The sequence below is a fragment of the Myotis yumanensis genome, unplaced genomic scaffold (genome assembly GCF_028538775.1).
Source record: "Myotis yumanensis isolate MYYU_CA2020_CCGP unplaced genomic scaffold, mMyoYum1.0.hap1 SCAF_6, whole genome shotgun sequence".
NCBI lineage: Eukaryota > Metazoa > Chordata > Mammalia > Chiroptera > Vespertilionidae > Myotis > Myotis yumanensis.
In genome coordinates, this window is record NW_027223757.1 from 91,279,992 (window position 1) to 91,307,591 (window position 27,600).

Consider the following 27,600-nt stretch of genomic DNA (forward strand, 5'->3'; position numbering starts at 1 on the left):
AGGATAAAACTCAGAGCACTGAGTTAAGGGTTAATGAGTTAGTTCCCTGCCCCGCATCTCTTTTCACTGTGCAGACATACATCATGAAACTGTACATCTGACTTTTTTTCCCTATATACTGCTTTTTCCCTGGAGCAGTAGCCTTTCTCATATCTATATATTCTATATATATAAAAGCCTAAGCGACCGAACGACCTGTCGACCAGTTGCATGATGCACTCTGACCACCAAGTGGAAGATGCTTAATGCAGGAGCTGCCCCCCAGTGATTAGTGCGCTCCCATAGCCAACCTCCCACGGCTGGCCAACCTCCCTCAATCCCTCCCCCGAGCTGGCCAACCTTCCGCGATCCCTCCCCCCAGCCTGCAGTTCTCCACCCCCCGCCCCCTTCCATTGACCCCAATTGGGGGGGTGGCAGCCAGCCAACCTCCTGCAGTCCCTACCCCCGGCCAGCCGCCCCTCCCCTCCCCCCCCCCCCATCAGCCCTGATCACCAGCCAGGCCGAGGGACCCCACCCATGCACAAATTTGTGCACCAGGCCTCTAGAAATATAAAGAACCCTGAGCTAGAAAGTTAGTTATGTAGACTTCTATAACAATTTGTTCATTCTACTTCTATGGATAGTGAGAGGAATGACTAAGAAGGAAGAGCTGGTCTGTACATAATATGGACACTAGCCAGTGAGTGTCATTTTTGGCCATCTATGTGATCTATGTCTTTAGGATACTTTTTTTCCTAGTATGTGTTTTGACTCTTTTGCTAGCTCCTCTTGTTCAGAATGCACACTAAATATGGCTCTTACTTCATTTAAAAGACTTTTGTTTATTTTTCTTTACACCATCTCCCCCAAAAAATGTTTTTTCATATATCTTTTTGATATTTTATCCAATTATTTTTGTTTTCTAAGCTACCAAATATTTGGTCAATTTTATATCACTCCTTACAAATTAAAACAACATTGTTGCCATATTGCAATGCTTCTCTCAATAAATAAAATTTAAGATTGAAAACTAAGAATATAAGCAAATAAATTAAAAATTCTGTTCCCTGGGTTTTTCTGTATCTGTGTGTGTATCTTTATTATTGAAAGTATTACCAGTGTTCCCCTCTTTCCCTCATTAACCTCTTACCTTTCTTCTTGAGTACCCTCACCAGGCCTTTACCATACTATTGTCTCTGTCCATGGGTTATGTACATATGCATTTAATTCAGTCTGTTGCATGCTTCCATGTTTCTGGGTCTATTTTGTTGGTTACTTTATGTTGTTTGTTAGATTCTACATGTAAGCGAGATCATGTGATATTTGTCTTTCTCTGACTGGCTTATTTTACTTAGCATAATGCTCTCCAGGTCCCTCCATGTTGTCTCAAAGGGTAAGAGGTTCTTTTTTTACAATTGCATAGTATTCCATTGTGTAAATGTATCCCAACTTCTTTATCCACTCAACTACTAACGAGCTGTTTACAGATCTTAGCTATCCTATATAATAAAAGCCTGATATGCTAAGTGTCCGGTCATCCGGTTGTCCGTTCAATCAAAGCATAATATGCTAATGATATGCTAAGGCTGCTCAGCCGCTTGCTATGACATGCACTGACCACAAGGGGGAAGACACTTCGACTGGTAGGTTACCTTGCTGCTGGGGTCCGGCCAATTGGGGACTAAGCGAGGTGGGCTGGAAACACCCTGGAGCCCTCCTATGTCCCTCCCTGGCCCCTTTTGTGCACCGGTGGGGTCCCTCATCCTGGCCTGCGCCCTCTCACAATCTGGGACACCTTGGGAGAGCCGATTTGTGCCAGATCCCACATGCCAGGCCAAGGGACCCCGCTGGTGCATGAATTCGTCTTGGGTATAGTAACTTGCTTTTCATTATTTTGTATACTTACTGCCACGATTCCCTTCTAGCCTAGTGTTTCTATTGAGAAATCAGCTGACAGTCTAATGGTAATTTCCTTATAGGTAATTTTCTGTCTCTCATCTTGCAGCTTTTAAGATTCTTTGTTTTTAACATTTGCCATTTATGATGTGTCTTGGTGTGGGTCTTTTGGGATTCATCTTTATTGATACTTTCTGTGTTCCTTGGCCCTGTGTGACTTTTTCTTCACCAGGTCAGGGAAGTCTTCTGTCATTACTTCTTCAAACAGATTCTCTATTCCTTACTCAGATTCTTCTCCTTTTCTTCTCCTTGTGGTACTCCTTTGATGTGAATGTTGTTAGATTTCATTGTCCCAAAGCTCCCTTAAACTCTCCTGCTTTTTTTTTTTTTTTTTTTTTTTCAGTTGCTCTGAATGGGTGTTTTTTCCTATCTTGTCTTTTAATTCACTGATTCAGTCCTCCACTTCTTCTAGCCTACTGTTGATTCCTTACAAGCTATTCTTTCTTTTAGCTATGTCATTATTTCTGATAGATTTTTATTTATGGTTTCTACCTTTTTTTTTTTTTTTTTTTTTTTTTAATGCTGGTGTAGTTGTTCTCAATAAGTTCCATATCGTTCTCCTTAAGTTCTTACTAAGCTCTTTGAGCACCCTTATAACCATTACTTTGAATTCTTATCTGACAAATTGCTTGCCTCCATTTCATTTAGTTCATTTTCTGGTGATTCCGTCTTCAGTTTCATTTGTTGGTTGTTTGTTTGTCTCCCCATTTTTCTGTCCCTTTGTATTTGTTACTAGGTATTAGGTCAAACTGCTATGCCTCCAGTCTTCATGGGATGGTCTTATGTAGTAAGTGTTTTGTAGGACCCAGTGTTGCAGTATCTTGGATCTCCTAAAAATACCATCCCATAGTGGAGGGCTCCCTCTTCACTTTTGACCTACTGCCTGTGGGGGCTGGTTCAGTCCCTCTTGCAGCTTTGCCCTTCCTATCAGTTTCCAGGGGTTTTGTGTCCTTCTTGATATGTCTCCTCCTCAGCTGGACCTCAATTGGTAATTCCAGGTGAATGTTCTTCAATGTATTTCCAGTCTGGCACTGGTAGGCGATCTAAGAAAGGTCTGCATATTTCATTGCTATGTTTGCATATGTGTTTGTTTTTAAGCAATCTGCACTTCTAAAAATTTTTTTTATTGATTTCAGAAAGGAAGGGAGAGGGAGAGGGAGAGAGAAACATCAATAATGAGAGAAAATCATCAGTTGGCTGCCGTCTTCATGCTCGCCCCCCCTCCTTACTGGGATCAAGCCCACAACCCAGGCATATTCCCTAACCAGGAATCAAATGTCTTGAGATCGACGCTCAACCACTGAACCCCACATGGCTGGGCAAGCCATCTACACTTTTAAAAATTCTGTTTTGATGTATTTTACATATGCAAAAATAGAATAGTTTAATGAATCCCCACAGATCCATTACCCATTTCAGTCATTATCAACGGAGAGCCAATATTGTTTTATCTCTACCTCCTGATAATGTTGTGACCAATATTAGATAAATTCTTTCATCCATAATTGTTTTTAGAATGTTTGTCCAAAAGACAAGGACTCTTAAAATACAACTTTAACATAATTATTATACCTAAAAATAATTGGGCGTTGACCTATGAACCAGGTCACAGTTCTGTTCCCAGTCAGGGCATGTGCACAGGTTGTGGGCTCAATCCCCAGTAGGGGGCATACAGGAGACAGCCGATCAATCATTTTCTCATTGATGTTTCTATCTCTCCCTCTCCCTTGATCTCTGAAATCGATAAAAAATATTATTTTAAAAATTGGGACCAATTTCTTTGTAATTCGGTATCTAATCAATGTTTCAGGCTCTCTAAATGTCTCATGTTTTTTCTTTTAGTTTTGTTTTGTGGTTTTTTTTTCTTATTTGAGTCAGGATCCACATAATGTCTTGACAGTTTTTTATAATTTGTCACATGAAAATGTTTCAGATTCATCTTATACATTTCTGGTCCAAATCTGGAATCATCCATTTCTCTGAGAAGCCTTAACTCCTTTTATAGTGGGAAATGGCAAATAGAATCTAAGCACTAGGAGTGTACTTTGATACTGGGTTGATCACTGCTGTTACTTTTATAATGTTTTGATCTATTGTAAAGAGTAAAACCTTCGCCAAACCGGTTTGGCTCAGTGGATAGAGCGTCGGCCTGCGGACTGAAAGGTCCCAGGTTCGATTCCGGTCAAGGGCATGTACCTTGGTTGCGGGCACATCCCCAGTGGGAGGTGTGCAGGAGGCAGCTGGTCGATGTTTCTCTCTCATCGATGTTTCTAACTCTCTATCCCTCTCCCTTCCTCTCTGTAAAAAAATCAATAAAATATATATTTAAAAAAAAAAAAAAAGAATAAAACCTTCATTTGTTGTCCTTCCTTTTGGGGGGGGTCACTTTAAGTTGCCCCTACAGCTTACTCTTGTGGGTGTCAGTTGGTTTGTTTGTACTTTTTCTGTTTTTCATTTTGCATAGTTTCTTTTGCTATGCGTTCAAGTTCACTAATCTTATTCTGCAGTGCTTTATCTGCTATTTATCCCATCCAGCATGTTTTCATCTCAGAAGTTCTATTTGCGTCTCTTTTTTTATATCTTCTATGTCTACGCTTTTCAATATATAGAATACAGTTATAATTTTTAAAGTTCTTGTCTGTTAATCCTGATTTCTGTTACAGTTCTGGGTCAGTTTGCTGCCTGGTAATCTTTGAGACATTGTGATTTTTTTTTTTTACCATCTTGGCTGCTGATTTTTTTTTTTTAAGAGCCTCTTTCTTTTTCTTCCTTTTTTTAAAATATATTTTTATTTCAGAGAGTAATAATCGTGCATCCATAGGTGCACGATTTTTGTCCAGTCTCTTCCCGCATCTCCCACACCCCTTTCCCCCCACAAGAATAGTCAGTCCATTCCCTTTCTATGGCCCTGATTCTATTATAATCACCAGTTCATTCTGTACATCAGGTTATTCATTCACTTGATTCTTAGATTCACTTGTTGATAGATGCATATTTGTTGTTCATAATTTGTATCTTTACCTTTTTCCTCTTCTTCCTCTTCTTAAAGGATACCTTTCAGCACTTCAAATAATACTGGTTTGGTGGTGATGAACTCCTTTAGCTTTTTCTTATCTGTGAAGCTCTTTATCTGACCTTCAATTCTGAATGATAGCTTTGCTGGATAAAGTAATCTTGGTTGTAGGTTCTTGCTATTCATCACTTTGAATATTTCTTGCCACTCCCTTCTGGCCTGCAAAGTTTCTGTTGAGAAATCAGCTGACAGTCGTATGGGTACTCCCCTGTAGGTAACTGAGTTTCTTTCTCTTGCTGCTTTTAAGATTCTCTCTTTGTCTTTTGCTCTTGGCATTTTAATTATGATGTGTCTTGGTGTGGTCCTCTTTGGATTCCTTTTGTTTGGGGTTCTCTGCACTTCCTGGACCTGTAAGTCCATTTCTTTCACCAGGTGGGGGAAGTTTTCTGTCATTATTTCTTCCAATAGGTTTTCAATATCTTGCTTTCTCTCATCTTCTGGTACCCCTATAATTCTGATGTTGGTACGTTTGAAGCTGTCCCAGAGGCTCCTTACACTATCTTCGTATTTTGGGGTTCTTTTTTCATTTTGCTTTTCCGGTTGGGTGTTTCTCGCTTCTTCGCATTTCAAATCTTTGACTTGATTCTTGCGCTCCTCTGGTCTGCTGTTGGGAGTCTGTATAATATTCTTTATTTCAGTCAGTGTATGCTTACTTTCTAGATGGTCCTTTATCACACCATCGAGGGTCTCATTAGATTTCCTGTACATCTCATCAAGTTTATCGACAGACTCTAGAAGCCTCTTGAGAGACCTCAAAAGTGTGGTTCTGAACTCAATATCCTCCCTTGATAGTTTTGTCCTGTTTCTTTGTCTCCGCATTTTTTTACGCTTTCTTGGTACACCCCCTAGTGGTCTTTGTGCGCAGTCTTGTTGTAGTTAAGCCTTGATTTTTGTAGTTAATACGAGAGGGATTTGACTGGCTGTGATAATCAGCTGTGTCTGCAGTGGAAGAACTTGTGTCCTCTAGGGAGGTGCTAATCTAGCCTTTGCCTGAGGCTATCCGGCAAATGCCTCTATGCAGGGCTTGGGTGGGGCGGGTCCCACAGGATCAACAGGGCTGAGGAGGGAGCAGTTATGGCTGCTCTCAGTCCGTCCCCAGGGGCTCTGCCTCTCTGTCCCAGCAACAGCTGCAAACCTCGGAGGGACCGTAGCCAGACAGTCCTGCTTCTCTGGTTTGAGTCTGAGTCCCTAGAGACTCACCCGGATCTGGAGCTCTGAGTCTGAGGCTCCCTCCGGATTGAAACAGACAACCGCGCCCTCAGCCACCAGCCCACGCCTCGTGCACTCCACACCTTAGTATTTTACTTCAGCACTGCACCTCCTCTGATTCTCGGTTCCTCCTAGTTGTAGAACTTCCACTCAGCCAGCCTTCCTGTGGTTCTGGATGATGTCCGTTCCATCTTTTAGTTGTATTTTTGAATTGGTTGTTCGAGGCAGCAAACTCCGGCGTTAACCTATGCCGCCATCTTGGTTTCCTGAATATTTTTTATTCCTATAAATCTTGAGCTTTGTTCTGGGAAGCAGTTGTTTTACTTGGAAATAGTTGGATCCTTTTCAGATTTTACTTTTATGACTTGTTAGATAGATCCAGAGCAGTGTTCAGTCTTGGGCTATGACATATAATACTGTATTAGTTTTGGATATACAACATAATGTTAATATGCAGAACAGTATCATCTTATAACTAGAAGTTTGTACCTTTTGGCCACCTTCACTTATTTCCTCTATCCTCACCTGTGGCAACAATCAATCTGTTCTTATCTATAAATTTGGAGAGTTTTTGTTTTTTAGATACCACATATGATTGATATCTAGTATTTGTCTTTCTCTGACACTTTTCACTTAGCATAATGCCCTCAAGGCCTATTCATGTTGTCACAAATGGCAGGATTTCCTTCTGTTTTATGGCTGAATATTCCATTGTGTGTATGTACTACCTCTTCTTTATCCACTCATCCAGTTCACCCCTCAATGAACACTTAGGTTGTTTCTGTGTCTTGACTGTTGTAAATAATGCTGCAATGACATGGGCTTCCAGATATCTCTTTGTCACGGTGTTTTTGTTTCCTTCAGATAAATACTCAGAAATGGAATTTCTAGATCATATGGTAATTGTATTTTTAATTTTTTGAAGAAATTCCATGTTGTTTTCCATAGTGGCTGCATCAACAGTGCACAAGAGTTCTCTTTGCCTCACCAACACTTATCTCTTGTCTATTTCATAGTAGCCATTCTAAGGGGTGTGTGGTAATGTCTCTTTGTGTTTTGGATTTACATTTCCCTTATTGTACCTGTTGGCCATCATTTTGTCATCTTTGAAAAATTTTCTATTCAAACCCTCTGCTCATTTTTTAATTGGATTGGTTTTTTTTTCTATTGAGTTATGTAACTTGTTTATATATTTTGTTGAGAGAGAGAGAGAGAAACATCCATTTGTGTTTCCACTTATTAATTCATTCATTGGTTGATTTTTATATGTGCACAGGGATTGAACCTGCAACCTTGGCATACCGGGACGATGTTTAAACCAACTGAGCTACCCTGCCAGGACAACTTATTTATATATTTTAGATATTGTCCTCTTAATCTGATATTGGTTTGCAAATATTTTCTCCCATGCCATAGATTGCTTTTGCATTTAGTTGATGGTTTTCTTTGCTCTGCAGATTTTTGTTAGTTCTAGTCCCACGTGTTTATTTTTGTTTTTGTTGCCTTTGCTTTTGATGTCAAATCCAAAAAAAATCTTCACTGAGACCAATGTCACAGAGCTATCCCCTATATTTTCTTCTAGGTGTTTTATGGTTTCAGGTTTTATGATTAAGGCTTCAATTCATTTTGAGTTGATTTTGGGTTCAGTGGTCTTTTGCATGTGGCTGTCCAGTTTTCCCAACACCATGTATTGAAGAGATTGTTTTTTCCCCATTGTATAATCTTGACTATTCTGTCATAAATTAATTGACCTAATACATGAGATTTCATTTCTGGACCACACGTATGACTGAATTTTTCTAGTCTTTTTAATGAGAGCACAGACTGTTGGTACCCCAGGGAATGCTGGGCACTGTTTCCTCTAATCCTTGCAGGTGATTTCTTTTCTGTCTGCCTCTGGTAGTTTCCTCATATACCTATTCTGATTAATACATTGCTAAATACTTGAGGGGCTCCCTCTACAATCTCCAGGCTTCTCTTTTTCTGCAGCTCTCTCCTTTCTGGTATCTTGTTCTGTGGACTATAGCTGCCTTAGTCTCTCAAGACTCAGCTCCATATGTTTACCTTAAGGCAGTGATTCTCAACCTTCCTAATGCCGCGAGCCTTTAATACAGTTCCTCATGTTGTGGTGACCCCCAACCATAAAATTCTTTTCATTGCTACTTCATAACTGTAATTTTGCTACTGTTATGAATCGTAATGTAAATGTCTGATATGCAGGATGTATTTTCATTGTTACAAATGGAACATAATTAAAGCATAGTGATTAATCACAAAAACAATATGTAATTATATATGTGTTTTCTGATGGTCTTAGGCGACCCCTGTGAAAGGGTCGTTCGACCCCCAAAGGGGTTGCGACCCACAGGTTGAGAACCGCTGCCTTAAGGGGTCTGCCTGGAAAATCTCAAGGCAGTAAGATGGAAGAACCGTAGGCTTCAGCTCATTTACTTACCTTCTCTCAGAGATCACTGACTTCATTGCCTGATGTCCAGGGTCTTAAAATCTGTTATTTTATGTATTTTGTCTGCTTTTGTTGTTGTCATTTCAAGCAAGAGGATAAATCCAGTTCTGTTACTTCACCTTGCCTGAAACAGAAGTTCCTAGTTGTATGTTTAACTCCAACCAGTTTTCCAAAGTGGTAGTACTATTTTACATTTCTACTAACTTAATATAAGAGTTTTAATTGCTCCACATTCTCACTTACATTTGGTTATGTTAGTCTTTTTATTTTAGTCATTCTAGTGAGTTTGAATGTTATCTTACTGTAATTTTTATTTCTGTTTCTCTGAGGTAGTTAGGTCCCTTTAATCTTTAATTTAGAATACTTCTCACAGCATTAACTTTTTTATTAATTTTTACAAAGAATGTTTTGTCCCTTAATTTGGATTGGTCTAATTGTTTCCTCATACTAGTTAAATTGAGGTTAAATCATTTTTGTCAGGCACACTAGATGGATGATGTTTTGTTCTTCTCAGAGGGCACATGATGTGAATTTGTGCTTCATCATTGGCAGTGATAAGTTTGCTCAGTAGGTTATGGCAGTGTTTTCCAGATTTCTCTGGTTAAAAGTACCTTTTTCCTTTTATAATTAATAAGCAATCTTTGGGGTGATATTGTTTCAGTTTTCCCAACAGTTTTTCATTCAGTAGTTTAGTTTTAGTATTCATTGATTTTTTTACCTAACCAGTTATTATCGTCATTGTAAAATTGTGGCTTTCTATTTCTGTCATACTTTGTATATTTATTACTTGACTTTTTCTCTAAAAATAGATATTTTCCGTCTCCCGATACATACTTGTTGTAGTATCCATTTGGACTCCTTCTATTTTTAATTTATAAGTTAATTCATAACTTCACTTTTTAAAATGTTCTCAACTTTGATTAATGACATCTTCTTCAAACTGATTTGTTTATTCTTGACATTTTTCCTGCTGGCACAGCAAGATGGTCCAGGTTCACCCTGGATTTGGCCATTTCTTCAAGGAACCAGGGTTTTCTTTAGAGGAGAATTTAAAACAAAGTTTGGGCACTAGGTCATTACTACATATGTGTGTTTTTGATTTTCCAATTTATGTAGAAATTTCTAGAGATAGAAGATAACATCTTGCTACTAAAATCCCTGCAGCTCTGCCTACAACCAGGCTGACAGTATTTCTGCTGTGTGTCAATGATGGGGATGCTCACACACAGAGAAAACATGGTGGCACTGGAACTGAGACTAGTTTTGTAAACTACAGAGCATAAAGCACGCCAGTTTCCTATATTATTTAAAATGTTGACATTGGCATTTTGGGGGTTAAGTCTTGGTACTTTATCTTCTAGTTAAAGCAATATTTCTTTCTTTTCTTTTTTCTTTTTTTTTCTTTCTTTCTTTTTTTTTTTGTATAGTCTTATTGATAAATGAACCTACCAGAATTTTCCATTTCTTGGGTGTTTTCAGTAACTAAAGCATTAATTAACCTTTGGAATTTCAGAATATTGACAGTTAGATGTTTTTTTTAGTCAAGCTCTATTACCTTTTATACTGAAAGAATAATACAGTAACTTTTTCATTGGGTTGGAATGCATTTTGCCTCCCTTTTTCCTCCTTAATAAACTTCTAGATATCTGCATGGTGTTTGAAGTTTTGGGGCATCATCTGCTGAAGTGGATCATCAAGTCCAATTATCAAGGGCTTCCACTGCCTTGTGTCAAAAAAATCATTCAGCAAGTATGTATCTTAGTATTTTCTATGTGGTGATTTTTATTTTTTTATATTCTTGAAGTGTCAGGAGTTTCCTGTTTCCAGTAGAAGTTTTATTTTAAAAAGTAGGCTTTTTTAATTGCTAAAATTGTTTTATTCAGTCCATAGGATTCACTGTATTTATTCTGTTGTTAAACATTTTATCAAAACCATTTCCCCCCAGTTCATTTTCTATAGCCCTAGCCAGTTTGGCTCAGTGCATAGAGCATCAGCCCACAGACTGAAGGGTCCTGGGTTCCAGTCCAATCAAGGGCATGTACCTTGGTTTCAGGCTCAATCCCCAGTCCTGGTTGGGGTGCCTGCGGGAGACAACCAATCGATGTTTTTCTCTCCTTATCTCTCCCATCAAATTCTATTCTCTAAAATCAACAGAAAAATATCTTTGGGTGAGGATTAACAACAACAACAAAAAACATTTTGTATAATAATTACTAGAGGGGAAGCTGTGTGCAGTTCCTGATTTTTGAAAATTTGGAGCCCTTATTTAGAAGTTCTGGTTACAAATACTAATTCTATGGTACTAAAGAATTGCTATGTCACCCTAGCCAGTTTGGCTCAGTGGACAGTGTCGGCCCACAGACTGAAGGGTCTCGGGTTTGATTCCAGTCAAGGGCACATACCTCGGTTTGATATCCGGCCCTGGTCCAGACATGTGCAGGAGGCAACCGATTGATGTGTCTCTCCACATCGATGTTTCTCTCTCTCTGTCTCTCCCTCCCTCCCACTCTTTCTAAAAATCAATGGAAAAATATCCTTAGGTGAGTATTAACAGCAAAGGAATTGCTAGGTCAAATCATTACAGTCTCTTTTTATAACATTGTTCATGGGCACTTTCTTTTTCTTTTTTTAAAAATGTTTTTATTGATTTTTTGTGGGTTTGTTTTGGGTGTTTTTTTAGAGAGAGAGAGAAACATCCATGTAAGAAACGTGTATCAGCTGCCTCCTGCACGCCCCCTACTGGGAATTGACCCGGCAACCTGGGCATGTGCTCTGACAGGGAATCAAACTGGCAACCTTTTGGTGCGTGGGATGACACTCACCCAACTGAGCCACACTGACCAGGTGTGTGGGCATTTTCTAGTATTAATACCTTTCATTGTTCAGTAAAGAATTTTACTGTCAGGAAAGTATTAATACATCAAAGGGCAAATAATTTGTTTCAACATTGTGTTTTGGTGGAAAGGGCTCCACACTGGGAAGCAAAAGTTCTTCATCAAAAGGAAATTTGAATTACAAGATACCTAAATCCCTTTCACCACCTACTAGTACATTTCAGTATTTAAAGGGCACGTGTACCATTTTTTTCTCAGTCTTTATAATGTACTTAAAAATATCTCCAGGTAGCCGAAACCGGTTTGGCTCAGTGGGTAGAGCGTCGGCCTGCGGACTGAAAGGTCCCAGGTTCGATTCTGGTCAAGGGCATGTACCTGGGTTGCGGGCACATCCCCAGTAGGAGAAGTGCAGGAGGCAGCTGATTGATGTTTCTCTCTCATCGATGTTTCTAACTCTCTCCCTTCCTCTCTGTAAAAAAATCAATAAAATATATTTTTTAAAAAATATCTCCAAGTAGAATTCACTTTGTAAAACTTGGAAGAACTTTTTATTATAAATAAGTTAAGCTATTGCCTTCATTCATAATTCACAGTTAATCTTTGTGCTTTAAAAAAATCCCTTATTCTCTGTGGAAAGCTACCACATCATTTGTATAGTTTTATTTTTCTTAAGTTATTGTGATTTCTTCCTTTTCCAGAAAGACTTGTCTTTTGTGTTTGCAAGTCTCCTGATCTGTTCCCACACAGGTGTTACAGGGTCTGGATTACTTACACAGCAAGTGCAGGATCATCCACACTGACATTAAACCGGAAAACATCTTGTTGTCGGTGAATGAACAATACATCCGGAGGCTGGCTGCAGAAGCCACAGAATGGCAGCGGTCTGGAGCTCCTCCACCTTCTGGATCTGCAGGTATATTTGTTTTGGGGACTTTGCTCTCATTAGCAGTTAAGTGAAGTTTCTATTTTTATTCTATTACTAAGCAGTTAAGAAAATCACATTCATCTATAACAGTGGTTCTCAATCTAATGCCGCGACCCTATAATACAGTTCCTATGTGGTGACCCCCAATTTCATTGTTACAAATTGAACATAATTAAAGCATAGTGATTAATCACAAATACAATATGTAATTATATATGCGTTTTCTGATGGTCTTAGGCAACCCATAAAAGGGTCGTTCGACCCCCGAAGGGGTCTCGACCCACAGGTTGAGAACCGCTGATCTATAATAATAAAAGTGTAATATGCAAATCATCCAATTGGCTGAACAGCAGAACGTCTGGACGACCACACTATGACAGGCACTGATGCCAGGCCAACCAAGATGGGTGCGATTGGCCTGCAGGGTGGCCGGGGGGGGGGCCCATCGCCCTGCAGAGGGAGGCTCAGGCCACTGACCAGCAGGGTGATCCATGGCAGGGGAGAGTCCATGATCGCCCCAAAGAGGGAGGCCCAGGTCACCTGCCAGGGTCCTGTGGCAGGTGGGTGGGGCCTCCCTCTGCGGGAGTGATGGATCGCGGAGCCCTGGCCATGGGGAGGCCCAGACTACCCCACCGGTGGTGCTGAGGCGGGTGGGCGGGGCCTCCCTTTGTGGGGCAATCTATCTCGGGGCTCCGGGTGCAAGCTGGGCTGAGGAAGACACACATACACACATCCAGTGCACGAATTTCATGTACCAAGCCTCTAGTTTAACAATAAGGTACAATAAGTGCTTATGTGTACAAAATAGTCCCAGTTTTCCAAAGATTTTTTTCACTCTCTGTATTGCTTCCATAATTGGAAGGAAAATACTAGAGATTGTGTCTTTTAGGTATAAATATGTTGTATAGTTGACCCTTGAACAACCAGGGACTTAAGCACATGGACCCCCATACATTAAAAAATTTGCTTTGTTAAATCATAGCCAAATCTTTTCTAAAAGAAAAGGTTTATTGAGCCACATGCTAGCCAGAAATAGGCCTTGGTCCTGGAGCATGCTATCTAAACCATCAGCAGCAGGACTACATGGAGAAGACAACAGTGTCTACCCTTCTGGGATTGGTGGACCTTTTAGGCAAACAGTTTAGGGGGAAGAAAGACGTAAGTTGTTTCGAAAGAATTTAGTTATAGGTAAAGGGCTAGTTATGAGATAGGTGCAAAGGAAGAAATGTTTATTCTTTAAGTTAGGTTGTGTGCAACACTCTGGAAATATCGTGCATAAGCCGGATGCAGTGCCACTTGGTGGTCAGCTATTAGGCTATTCTCTCTGAGATAGTCACCTGGAGGTTAATTGAAAGTTTCAGCATACATTCAGGAATATTTGTTGGTTTTGGCCTGCAGTTGTTAAGAGATTAACCTCTCATCTCTTCCTTTCACCCTCCAGCCTGCTATAATTTAATTTAGGACACCTCAAAAAATTTTTTTCTTGCTCAGCTGGCGTGGTTCAATGGTTGAGCATCGACTTATGAACCAGGAGGTCACTGGTTCGATTCCCGGTCAGGGCTCAAGCCTGGGTTGCAGGCTCGATCCCCAGTAGGAGGCATGCAGGAGGCAGCCAATCCATGATTCTCTCTCATCATAGATGTTTCTACCTCTCTCTCCCTCCTCCTTCCTCTCTGAAATCAATAAAAATATATTTAAAACAATATTTTTTTTTCTTGTCAGCTTAACACTTTTGACTCCCCCAAAACTTAACTACTAATAGCCTACTGTTGACCAGAAGCCTTACCAATAACATATAGTTGATGAACACGTATTTTGTATGTTATATTTTATATACTATATTCTTACGGAAAAGTAAGCTAGAGAAAAGAAAATGTTATTAAGAAAATCATTAGGAAGAGAAAAAAATCCTCAAGTAAGTGGGGTCACACAGTTAAAACCTGTGGCAACTGTATATGTAAAAGCTGGTTCATGTAAAATATTTTCTCTTGTGATTTGATGGCTATTTTTGATGTGTTTACCTCTTACCATGCTCATTTATGGATCAGTGATCTGTGCAGGATCACGATAATACCTATTAAAACCTTAAGTTTAAGCACTGGTACGAACAGACTTTAAATCCTGGCTTCATCATCAGCTGGGTTTCCTTGAGTGAGTCATTTGACTTCGTTATTTTCGCATACAGGAGTTATTGGGATTAAACTTCATGTTAAAGCAGTTGGTATTGTGCCATATAACATCGTACTAAATAAATATTGGCTACTGTGATTACAATAATTATTTCCATTTGAAGTTCAGATTTTAATTTTAATAGTTTAATTATATTTGAGGACCTTTTTTTAAAAAAGATTTCTCATTGAGTTTTTAGAGAAAGAAGAAGGGATAGAGAGAGAGAGAAACATCAATGCAAGAGTGAAACATTGATCAGCTTCCTTCTGCGCGTCCCCTACTGTGGATCAAGCCTTCAACCTGGGCATGTGAACTGAACCAGCAACCTTTCCTTGCACAGGATGATGCCCAGCCAACTGAGTCACACTGGCCAGGGCTGAGGAACTTCCTTGATCTTCAAATTGAAAGTATCAGTTATTAGGCTTCCTTTGATAGGAAGTATCATAGGCTTCCTTTAAAAAGGAAAACTCAAGAAGAGGGAAATGGATAGTTTTTGATGAGCATAGCATTTCTTTTTTTTTTCCCAAAATGAAATGGTTATAGAAATTTTACCCAACAGTATGAATACAGTTAATACTACTGATTAAGAGGGAAATTTTCTGTTTTGCCACAATTTTTAAAAATTTTAAAGGGATGTCCTAACCAGTTTGGCTCAGTGGATAGAGTGTCGGCCTGCGGACTGAAGGGTCCCAGGTTCGATTCCGGTCAAGGGAATGTACCTTGGTTGTGGGCACATCCCCAGTAGGGGGCGTGCAGGAGGCAGCTGATCTATGTTTCTCTCTCATCAATATTTCTAACTCTCTATCCCTCTCCCTTCTTCTCTGTAAAAAATCAATAAAATATATTTTTAAAAAGTTTTAAAGGGAGACCGAAGATTCTTCCTCTCACCTAAGCTAACTAATATCCATGAAATGCTATGTAGCAAATTATTATGGATAAGGGGAAGAATTAGATGCGAATCCTGGGTAGGGATGAGGGGGTTGTTTTCTATCATATTCTATTTTAAGCAGAATGTGTGAATAGGATTTTAGCAGCATTAATTGTGGAAACCAGAAATGGCGTCTTGGCTCTGCATTTATGCTGTCTGAATAATTTAATTTATTTAAACTTATTTTAAGTTAGTCAACTTTTATATGCATTATTTCTTTTAAAAAAATATGTTTCTGTCAAAGTTGCTTAAGTAATTGTCTCTACAGTATTAACTGTACAAGAGAGATTTTTCATCCTGGTATGGTGTCTTATATGAGCATTCGTTTATTTTTGCTGAATGCCAGGATTCTTACTTGGTTTTCTTTTCTTTTCAGTCAGTACTGCACCCCAGCCTAAACCAGTAAGTATAAGGTGTTTCTATATTTAATTCTGATCTATGGGGCAGGGATTCTTCTGTTATGGACAATGACAGTTTGTTTAGAATTTGAAAACAAAGGAAAAAATATTCCTGCGCTTCTATAATTCTCTCCAATAAATTCCATGCATCTTTGGCAAGTTGGTACTGGTGAGGTATCTATAAATTGGAGTGTGTCTGAGAATACTCCAGCCCCATAGGCTGCTCAGAGGACCAAGATTTGTTGTTAATTTTGTTTTTATTTGGTTTGATAAGAATATACACTTTTTTGAAGTTAATGAAAAATGTCAGTTAGGGAAAGAGTGACATTTGATTAGGAAGTAATTAAAGTTAACAGTTATCTCCAACTAGGGGTAATGGATTAGCCACCTGAAGGCTTTATCTGTTTGTAATCTCCGCCCAGGCTGACAAAATGTCAAAGAATAAGAAGAAGAAATTGAAGAAGAAGCAGAAGCGCCAGGCAGAATTACTAGAGAAGCGAATGCAGGAAATTGAGGAAATGGAGAAAGAGTCGGGCCCTGGGCAAAAAAGACCAAACAAGCAAGAAGAATCAGAGAGTCCTGTTGAAAGACCCTTGAAAGAGAACCCACCTAATAAAATGACCCAAGAAAAACTTGGTATAAATAGAGCATCACAAAAATTACTTTATAGCAAAGTTTAACATTATCATTGTTATATGTAATGGTTTCATGCATACAGCACATCTTTGGGGGTGTCCTTATATAGTAAGAATACAGAATTTATCATAAATGTTAGGCAGGTGATGTTCAAATGTAATTTCTAACTTTTCTCAGGAAATGCAACGTAGACTTCATTTAGCAGTTGAGTAAGGATAAGAAGATCTTTGTCCTTCTATACATAGGTTTTAGTTGTTCAATTGTGTTTTTACATAACTGTGTAAGTTCTAGAAAATATTTTGATCTTGAGAAATTTTTCTGTTCTTTCACTCCTACGCATACACATGCATCCTTTTTGTCTCTTTGTTCCTCAGAAGAGTCAAGTACCGTTGACCAGGATCAAACACTTGTGGAACGTGGTGTAGAGGGTGGTACAGCAGAAATTAATTGCAATGGAGTAATTGAAATCGTTAATTATACTGAGGACAGTGAGGACAGTAATAAAGAAACACTGAGGCTTACAGACGACCTACATAATGCTAATGACTCTGATGTTCAAAATTTGAAGCAGGAAACTAGTTTCCTAAGCTCCCCAAATGGAGACAGCAGCACATCTCAAGAAACAGACTCTAGTACACCTGTAACCTCTGAGGTGTCAGATACTGTGGTGCGTCAGTCTTTATCAAATGTAGACCAGTCACTCAGTGAACAGGACATCAGTCAGCTTCAAGAAAGTATTCGGGCAGAGATACCTTGTGAAGATGAACAAGACCAAGAACATAATGGACCACTGGACAGCAAAGGTACCTATGCAGACATATTTCCCCAATACTTGCCCGTATACATGGTCATCAATTTCATGGCTTTAATAAAGCTTTACAGCAGGTGTCCAAGTGACCTTAAATGTGTAAGTCTGTAGGTAACTGAATTTTATTGTCCTGTAATGGGTGCACAGCCAAGAAGGTAAAGGTTTTAAGTCTGGAAACTCAAGGTGTTGCTATCCTCCTTTTGTCTTAGAAAGGTTATTGTAAGTTGCCAATTGGGGGCCTGGTGTATTACCTCAGAATTTTATTAACTTTGGGTAGTTCTGTTCATTGAACAGTCTTATTGATAATGCCTGTTGTCTATAGGAAAATCTACTGCTGGAAATTTTCTTGTTAATCCCCTCGAGCCAAAGAATGCGGAGAAGCTCCAAGTGAAGATTGCTGATCTTGGAAATGCCTGTTGGGTGGTAAGTTACACTAGTCTCAGTGCTTTGTTTTGAAGCAACTAGTGGTGAATGAGATTGAATGTAGATTTGCTAACAGAATAAAACATCTTCAGTTCTATATCCAGATTGCCAGTTAACATTTTAGTGACTATTTTTTCACTTCTTATAGGAAAGTTCAAATATATTTATTAAAGTAGAGAGAATGATATAATGAAACAATCCTGCCCAGTTAGGCATTTATTAACAGATCACCTTGAGTTTATTTTCAGTTACTGGACTTGTCAGATTTAGTATGGAGTCCCTTTTTATCCACATTATAGGGTTTTCAAATAGCTTGATTTTTAAGGGAGGAGTCTCTCTACTCCCTTTGCCAATTTTTCAATCTCCACATATCAGTACTTATCTTCATTTCACTCATAAATAACTTGACTATATTGCTCCCAATTCTTTTTTTCAGTTTTAGGTATTATTTCTTCCTCCTGAAAAGTAGGACTAATTTACCACCACTGCACCCATCCCCAGTCTTCCCAATTTAATATGATTTTTGGCTAAGTATTTATTCTGTGTTTCCTTATTAAGACTCTACTGTTATCTTTAGCTGAACTGAACATGTATTGTGTTAGGATTCTTTTTCCTTTTCTGCCTGATACTGTTTCATGCTTAGATGACTTTGTACACTTATCACTTAATTCAACCCCACATTTTCTCCCAGTGGTGTGAATACTTAGACTTTAACACAAAAAGATACCTTGGTATTCTTTCAACTTCTTTTTCCCTAAAAATCTCTATCCTGGAACCTGGAGTCTTCTGTCTGTGTTCATCCCTTGGATGGCCCTATAGGCCTGCTGCATTTCTGCCATTTGGGATCCTTTACTGTCGTCTTGGGGATTATTGTTTACTCTCTTTTTATATCCCCTGTTTCTGTCTCTGATCTTTCTTGGTTTTGTTTTTGTTCCATTTTTTGGAGTACATATAACTTCAGTAGCTTCCTAAGAAAGGATGTGTGAGATTGAGCAGGCAGAGGGGAGCCTTTCGTGTCTGATAATGTTTTGTGTTTTTTCTTTAATTAAATCTTTATTGTTCAGATTATTACAGTTGTTCCTCCTTTACCGCCCCATAGCTCCCCTCCACCCGGTTCCCACCCACCCTCTACTCTTACCCCCCTCCCCCCAAACTGTCCTCATCCATAGGTGTACGATTTTTGTCCAGTCTCTTCCCGCACTCCCACACCCCTTTCCCCCCGAGAATTGTCAGTCCACTCCCTTTCTATGCCCCTGGTTCTATTATATTCACCAGTTTATTCTGTTCATCAGATTATTTATTCACTTGATTTTTAGATTCACTTGTTGATAGATATGTATTTGTTGTTCATAGTTTTTATCTTTACTTTTTTCTTCTTCTTCCTCTTCTTAAAGAATACCTTTCAGCCCTGACCCGTTTGGCTCAGTGGATAGAGCGTCGGCCTGCGGACTGAAGGGTCCCAGGTTCGATTCCATTCAAGGGCATGTACCTTGGTTGCGGGCACATCCCCAGTTGGGGGTGTGCAGGAGGCAGCTGATCGATGTTTCTCTCTCATCAATATTTCTAACTCTCTATCCCTCTCCCTTCCTCTCTGTAAAATATCAATAAAATATATTTAAAAAAAGAATACTTTTCAGCATTTCATATAATACTGGTTTGGTGGTGATGAACTCCTTTAGCTTTTTCTTATCTGTGAAGCTCTTTATCTGACCTTCACTTCTGAATGATAGCTTTGCTGGATAAAGTAATCTTGGTTGTAGGTTCTTGCTATTCATCACTTTGAATATTTCTTGCCACTCCCTTCTGGCCTGCATAGTTTCTGTTGAGAAATCAGCTCTGGGTACTCCCTTGTAGGTAACTCACTGTTTTTCTCTTGATGCTTTTAAGATTCTCTCTTTGTCTTTTGCTCTTGGCATTTTAATTATGATGTGTCTTTGTGTGGTCCTCTTTGGATTCCTTTTGTTTGGGGTTCTCTGCGCTTCCTGGACTTGTAAGTCTATTTCTTTCACCAGGTAGGGGAAGTTTTCTGTCATTATTCCTCCAAATAGGTTTTCAATATCTTGCTCTCTCTCTTCTTCTGGCACCACCATAATTCAGGTGTTGGTGCTCTTGAAGTTGTCCCAGAGGCTTCTTACACTATCTTCATATTTTTGGATTCTTTTTGCTTTTTGCTTTTCTGGTTGGGTGTTTTTTGCTTCTTCATATTTCAAATCTTTGACTTGATTCTTGCGATCCTCTTGTCTGCTGTTGGATCTCTGTATATTATTCTTTATTTCAGTCAGTGTATGCTTAATTTCTAGTTGGTCCTTTTTCATATCCTTGAGGGTCTCACTAAATTTATCAGCGGTTTCTAGAAAATTCTTGAAAAACCTTATAACCGTGGTTTTGAACTCTATATCCAGTAGTTTGCTTTCCTCCATTTCTTTCATTTGTGACCTGTTTCTTTGTCTCCGCATTTTGGCTGCTTCCCTGTGTTGATAGAGTGGCTGTGTGTGCTAGATGTCCTATAGGGCCCAGTGACTCAGCCTCCCCAATTACCTGAGGTGGACACTCTTGGTGCACCCCATTGTGGGCTTTGTGCACAGTCTTGTTGTAGTTAAGCCTTGATTGTTGTTGGTATCACTGGGAGGAATTGACCTCCAGGCCAATTGGCTGTGAGAATCAGCTGTGTCTACGGTGGGAGAACTTCTGTGCTGGAGACACCCTTCTGGGGCAAGACTTGCTTCAGTGGGGCTTTGGTGCTCACTGAGTCTGCCCCCTGAGTGTGTCCCTTGTGGATCTGAGGAGTTGTAATCTGGAAGGTCTCACTCTGACCACTGGGTACACTGGCTCTTGGATCTCTAAGGAGGTGCTAATTTAGCCTCTGCCTGATGCTACCCAGCAGAGGCTATGGAGAGATCTGCAGATTCCTCTTCCTTGTTTGGGGTTTGGAGGTGCCCAGATGAGGCCCAGCTGTGAAGCAGTGCAAGCTGCTGTGGGGCCTTGGGCTTTCTTTTGGAAGTTCTGGGTCTCTCTGACCCAGCTGCAGTTTGTTAGGTAATTTTAGACTGCAAAGGGCCAGGCCTTTCATATGCAAAAGCCTCTGCGCACAGCTTGGATGGGACGGGGTCTAAGGGAATCAACATGGTGGAGCAAGCAGCTATGGCTGCTCCTCAGTCCTACCCTAAGAGGCCCCAAGTCTCAGTGTCCCGGTAATCGCTGCAAGCACCTCTGAGAGAAAGCCGCCCTCGAGTTCCGCCCAATGCCAGACAGTCCAGTTTCTCCCGTATGAGTCTGGGTCCCCAGAGACTGGCCCAGAACTGGAGTTCAGAGGAGTAGGGAGCTTGTGTCTCCCTCCTGATTGTAAAAGACAGCCGCGTCCTCAGTTGCCAGCCCTTTCCGCGCACGCCTTCATACCTCTGCACTTTACTTCCGCACCTCCTCTGAGTCTCAGTGTGCTTTTCTCTTTCCTTCTTGTTGTAAAATTTCCACTCAGCCAGCCTTCCTGTGGTTCTGGATGATGTCCGTTTTGTCTTTTAGTTGTATTTTTGAAGTGGTTGTATGAGGCAGCAATTTCTGGTATTTGCCTATGCCGCCATCTTGGTTTCTCATCTCTGATAATGTTTTTATTCTGCTTTGACAATCAGTTGGCTGGGCATCAAGTTCTAGGTTGAAAATCATTTCCCCTCATGTGGTTGTAATGGCTCCATTCTTGTCTTTTAGTTTCCTGTCTTGTTGCTGCTAAAGCTCAATGCCATTCTGATTCCTGACCCTTTGTGTGAAGCCTTTCCCCAGGGAAGTCTGAGGGCTATCACTTCGCAGCAGTGTGTGCCTCACTAGCTCTGTTTTCATCCATTAAGCTATGGACTCAATAGTGAAATTCGAATTCCTTGGTTTTTCTTAATTTTTTTTTTTATTCTCTTCTTTTCCTTGGTCTCTGTTCTCTAGCTCTGAAGTCGCATTATTCAAATGTTAGACCTCCTATGCAGGTGCTATCATTTCTGACGTTTCTCTCCTATTTTCTATTGTTTTATTTTCTGGAAGATTTTTTTTCCCAGTGGGAGGGGGATGGCAGTTTATTGTCCAACACTCTCAGAAGGGGGGTGGCCAGGGGGCTCCGTCTGCATCTCCTCCCTGCATTTGGTTAAATCAACAACTTTTCTTCTCAAATCCCTATGCTGTATAAGATAGACAAGGCCCCCCACTCCCACTCCCAGGAGGGGTTTAGGCAGATGGATGGGCTTGGGGGTAAAGTTCAAGTATTCCCAGATTACACTGCGCCCAGGCCATGAGAGTAGATCCCAACCTTGGGGTTTCTGGTGATGTTAACAGCCCTTCTCTCAGAAACCTCAAGATGAGCTCCCTACCCCTTTCCCTGACCATCACAAACCATAGTCCTAAACCCTAGAGTCTATGCAAGGAGGGGTCCTCAGAACTCCACTCTTCTGAGGCCCCTGCCCTCCTGGTATGGAGTGATGGGGGCAGGCAACCTTCTCAAGTAGTGACGCCTCGGAGCAAGTGGCGAGGGGAAGGGAGAGGGCTGAGGACCTCAGGAGGTAGGCTGGGAGGGACCTGGTGGATAAAGTCAGACAGCTTGGTCTGCCTCCTCACCCCACACCCCGGGACCCTAATCCCTGAGAGTCTGCCGGCCAAGGCCATATAGGTGGGGTGGGGGGAGTTAAGTAGGTCCTTATCCCCCAACCCCATCCAGCCCTGTTGGGGACATGAAGCTTTGGAAGGGCTAGGACTGAGCTCCAGGTCAGCTCTCAAGCTCTGACATTCCAGAACCGCTGAATCGGGGATACAGGATAGGCCTACTAACCCCCATATCCCATGTCCTGGCCTGTGGCAGAGTGGTGGGGACAAGGGGTGGGTGGGGGTGTCCTAAGGGTGTTATAAAAAGCTAAAACCATTAAAAACTTCTTGGGGAAATGTGCCTCCTAGCTTCTTGCTTCCCCAAGTTATCAACCTCCCTAAAGCCCATCAGAGAGAGCTGAGCCCAGAGAGGGGGCCCATTAGCACCATGCAATGTTGGGGTGCCCCCGCAGCCTGACCGACCCCAAGCAGGGGCCCTTTAAAGCTGGAGTGCCACTTGCTAAAGCTTCTGTACCCTTGAGGGGGGACCCCTGCAGGGGAAGGGTGAGGGAAGAAGGCTTGGCCAAATTCCAGGCGGGTGTCTCAGCTGGGACCCCAAAGGACCCTTCCTGGGGTCATGACTTAAAAAATCTTCGTACCACGAACTGGCCCAACAGAACCACAGCCAGAACTATCAGTACTTTCTGGATGGGGCCATTGCCCAGGTCCAGGACCACTCCTCTGCGCCATCCACCGGGCACCGTAGTGATGCAGAATGAAGTCGACCACAAAACGGGTCACCTGGCCCAGGAAATGGGTCAGGCCTCGCTGGTAGGTGTAGAGGGCCAGGCAGTAGCCGAAGCCCGGGAGAGTCACCACCCGGCCCCAGTTGATGCTGCTCTCAAACAGGCTGGAGGCAATCTTGGTGAAGTACTCGTAGGCGTTCTCTGGTGTCAGCTGCAGGTGCTGCAGCATGGTGTAGCACTGGTTGATGTTGTCCCTGGTGATGGCAAGCTGCCGACCCACCTGCACCAAGGTGCTGGCAGGCTCTGGGGACAAGGTGACCATCTCTGGGTCAGTGGGGGCAGCTGACCCCTCAGCTTCCTGCTCCTGCTGATGGCGATAAAAAATGTAGTTGCGGAAAACCTCCTCTGTGTCCGGGGCTACCTGCTCCTCCAAAGTGGAGGACAGGGCAGGCCCTTCACACCCCTGCCTGGGAGGGCCAGGTCCTTGCCCAGATGCCATTTTCAGGTCCCAGGGGAGAGCATTGTTAGCCCAAACCCCGGCCTAGGCCAGGGATGGCTCAGTGGGACCGAGGCTGGAGATCCCAAGGGGGTGCTTCAGGGTTAGCTGCCCAGGCCCGGCTTCCAGGAGTGACTGTCAGTGAATTCCTGGTGTCCAGATGCAGTCTCTGCGGGTCCCAGTGAGGCCCTCGGCACCCAAGAGGCTTCGGAGAGCATGGAGGAGCCGGCAGCTCTTCTGGAAGATTTTTTAACTTGTTCTCAAGAAGCCTTATTTTTACTCTCCAGGTTTTTTGGTTCTCTGATTAACTTTCAGAGGATACTGATCGTTTTCCCAATTGTGATATTTTCTTCCTATAAGGTGTTACCTCCTTTCTGTTTAGGATCACTAAACAAAGGACCGTATGACCATATGAATGGAGTTACTAGAAAGCATTTGGAAGCTCCGCCTGGGTGGATCTTGTTGACTGTTATTCACTATAGAATGATCTGTCTGGGCTGTCTTTTTTTTTTTTTTTTTTTCAATTACAGTTGATATACAAGATTATATTAGTTTCAGGTGTACAACATAGCGATTGGGCATTTATATAACTTACGAAGTGATCACTCTGGTAAGTCTAGTACCCACCTGGCACCATACATAGTTATTACAATATTATTGACTGTATTCCCTATGCTGAACTTTACATCCTATAAGTGTTTTTATAACTGGCAGTTTGTACATCTGTCAGGCCATTTCATTTCATCCTCAGATGTCAGGATCTCTGGATCTTTCCTCTTAAATTGGTCATATTTCCCACAGAAACTTATAGTCTTCCTTAGATTTCCTACCCAGAGAGTAAAAGCCTGGCTACTAGCACTCTAGGAGCTGAGTTAAGCAAGAAAACTGGGGCTCACCATGCAATTAGAGTCACTTAATTTCCCTGTCTTCAGAACGGTACTCTCTCCTCAACTGTACAGAGCATCTCCGGAGACCCTGTTGTACCCAGTCCAGAGAAAACCTCCAAATGGTCTGTGGGCCATAAGGGCTGTTAGACTATATCAAGCCCTGTGTTCTGGAGCTCTGTGTTCTAGGTTATTTTCTTCTTTTTCCCTGGCTGCCTTTATGTTTCTTTAGCATTGACTTTTTTTTTTCTTTTTTACCATAGAGTTTTCCTTACAAGCATCTTTAAATTGTTTTTATTATTTTCTTTTTTTTTTCATTTTTTTTATTAGTTAAGGTATTACAAATGTGTCCTCAGGCCCCCGCCCCCCCCGCACACTCATGCTCCCATCCCCCTGTTGTCCATGTCCATTGGTTTGGCTTATACGCGTGCATACAAGTCCTTCGGTTGATCTCTTCCCCTTACCCCCTCCCTCCCCTACTTTCCTTATGGGGATTGATAGCCTGCATTGACTTTTGACAGTTTAATATAATGTGTCTTAGAGAATGTCTCTTTATATTGAGATAATTAGGTGTTCTTTGACCTTCCTGTATGTCCAGCTCATCCAGGTTTGGAAACTCCTCATCTATTATTTCTTTAAATAGGCTCTCTATCCCCTTCTCCATCACTTCTCCTTTTTGGGATACCCATTATTCTTATTTTTCCCTTCTGATGGAGTGGGATAGTTCTCATAGAGTTGCATGTCTTTTTAAAATCTTAGTTCTCTCTGCTCTTCCCCCTGAATCATCTGTAGATTCCTATAATTGAGCCTGCTAATTCTCATTTCCAGCCAGTCTACTCTAATTCCAGTGCTTTCTAATGTATTCTTTATCTTACTTGTTGAGTTTTTCAGCCCCAGATTTTTTGTTTGGTTCTTTTTTAGAGTTTCAGTATCTTTTGTACAGCACTTCTTTTGTTCAGTAATTTTATTCTTGAACTCATTGGACTGCCTTTCTGAGTTTTCTTGTATCTCGTTGAATTTTGTTTTATGACAGCTGTTTTGAATTCTGTGTCATTTAGATCAGTCTTCCATGACAGAGTTTGGTTGCTGGGCAGATGTCATTTTATTTTTGTACTACTGTGTTACTGTGATTATCCATGGTGTTTGATTCCTCTGCTGGCGCATCTGAAGTAGTGAACACTTTTCTTGCTTAGGTACAGCTTTGTTTATATTTAACAATTCAACAAGTTGGTACTTAGAGGCCTCTTTTGTTTTCCATTAGGTGGCACTATAGCACAAGTTTTTGGTTTCTCTTACCTGAGTGGACTCTGGGTATATTTGACAGCTAGCATTTTCTTTCTTTCTTTTTAAATCTTTATTGTTGAAAGTATTATATATGCCCCCTTTTCTCTCCTATTGACCCCTTCTAGTCAGCCCAAGAGTGAGTATTTTCTACCCTCCACAGCTGCTGTCAGAGATATCACAGGCTCTCTTTGTAGCAGCTTGTGCCTCCAGGGTCACTGGTGCCTTCCAGTGTTGCTGCAGCCACAGTTTTTGCTGGAGTCACCAGGATGATGTGTGCCCCACTGTGTCCAGAGTTGTCTGAGTCTCGGGTGCCACCACCATGGCAGGGGAGCCAGGGTCACAGGCACTGCTGCAGCCAGGGGAGGGAGCCAGAGTTGCTGCTGCTCTTTTCCTTTTCTGGGGTTTGTGAGTGTAGTCATGAGCCCCTTCTCCACTGATGCTGCCATGCTCACTGGAGTGTGGACTCAGCTGCCACCACGGGACAGGGTATCAGGCATCCTCACTGCTGGTCCTCTAATTCTACCTTTCCTTGCATTCCAATTCACCTACCTCAGATGTACAGATGTGTGGATCTCTCACGCATCCTATCAGTGTGCTGATCAGTATTCCAGTCATTGTAGATTGAAGGGGGAAGACCAAGGTTATGTCTCGCTCTGCCATGATGCTGATGTCACTCTCAGGAATTCTTCATAGGTGCTGTTTTTTAAGGTTCTTGAAACTTGAAACCTACATCTTAAAAATAAATTGTTATTCTCTAACCTGTGTATATAAAGTTTAGATTCATATGTTTGCAAAATAATTCAGAGTAGACTATAAAGCAAAGTGCTGTTTGGAGGTAATAGCATCAAAATGATACTTAACAGATTAGCTAAATAAAAACTGGTTTAGGAAAAATTTAGAGAATTTATTTTAATCTCCATTATTAAGCAATCATGACTTGTTACTTTTTAGAATAAATTAATTTTAAAATACTGTTTCCTTCTGTATTTACTCAGCATAAACATTTCACTGAAGATATTCAAACAAGGCAGTATCGCTCCTTGGAAGTTCTGATAGGATCTGGCTATAGTACCCCTGCCGACATTTGGAGCACGGCATGCATGGTAATGTTTTTTCCCTTTTTCCTTCACTTGTTATTTGGTAATAACATGCCTTGCCCTGTTTGCTCATTTCAGTAGACCAGCAAATTAAGAAAGTGAAAAAGTATTTTTTGTGTGACATCACTAGTACTCTAAATCCTGTGTCTGGAGAGGTCTGAATTCAAAAGCTGGATGTAAACATCTAGCTTTCCATTTGGTTCCTGCCAAATTACTGTTAGGTGAAGGAACCAAATGTTTCTTACTAAAGTTGGGGGTGGGTCCAGGTGGATTGTAAACAACTACTCTGAGGTAGTGTCGCTTTTGTTTAGGATGTTACAAGTACCCTTCCCCTTTTGGCTCTGATCTTATTTTCAGAATAAGGAAACCCCTGGAAACTGTTTCAGTCTGTAAAGTCCAAGTTACTCAGGCATCTTTGCACTTCATAAAATGTGAAGCTCAATCATTCATAAGTTGCTGCTTTGTCCCAGGCAAGCAACTATTCAAATGGTTAGATTTAGTTGCTACTAAATGATTTCCCACAAACAGCCTCATGTTGGAATGTGTTATATTGTTTCCTGAAATGGAGTATACTCTTTACTTGTAATTGTGTTTATGTGCTTGTTTCTCTTCCACTAGATTATAAGAGCCAGCAGGAGTCATGTGTGTTATGTATAGCAAGTGTCTGGTTAAGGCCCTGGCACATTTTGCGTGTGTGTTTACAATGGAGTTCTGATGCTAAATACCTAGAATTGTCA

General features: G+C 41.1%; 1 protein-coding gene and 1 pseudogene across 3 annotated transcripts in view; one reads left to right on the forward strand and one right to left on the reverse strand.

Annotated features, from left to right (window-relative positions):
- The window catches only part of SRPK1 (SRSF protein kinase 1), a 77,535-nt gene that overhangs the window by 38,425 nt on the left and 11,510 nt on the right, over positions 1 to 27,600 (forward strand). For all 3 annotated transcript variants that reach the window (XM_070418702.1, XM_070418703.1, XM_070418704.1), the window contains exons 7-13: positions 10,324 to 10,430; positions 12,263 to 12,428; positions 15,914 to 15,939; positions 16,358 to 16,571; positions 16,946 to 17,374; positions 17,702 to 17,802; positions 26,762 to 26,869. In XM_070418702.1, coding sequence (XP_070274803.1) covers positions 10,324 to 10,430; positions 12,263 to 12,428; positions 15,914 to 15,939; positions 16,358 to 16,571; positions 16,946 to 17,374; positions 17,702 to 17,802; positions 26,762 to 26,869 — 1,151 coding nt within the window. The remainder of the gene's footprint in view (positions 1 to 10,323; positions 10,431 to 12,262; positions 12,429 to 15,913; positions 15,940 to 16,357; positions 16,572 to 16,945; positions 17,375 to 17,701; positions 17,803 to 26,761; positions 26,870 to 27,600) is intronic.
- Positions 22,999 to 23,601, reverse strand: LOC139013250 (bcl-2 homologous antagonist/killer pseudogene; annotated as a pseudogene).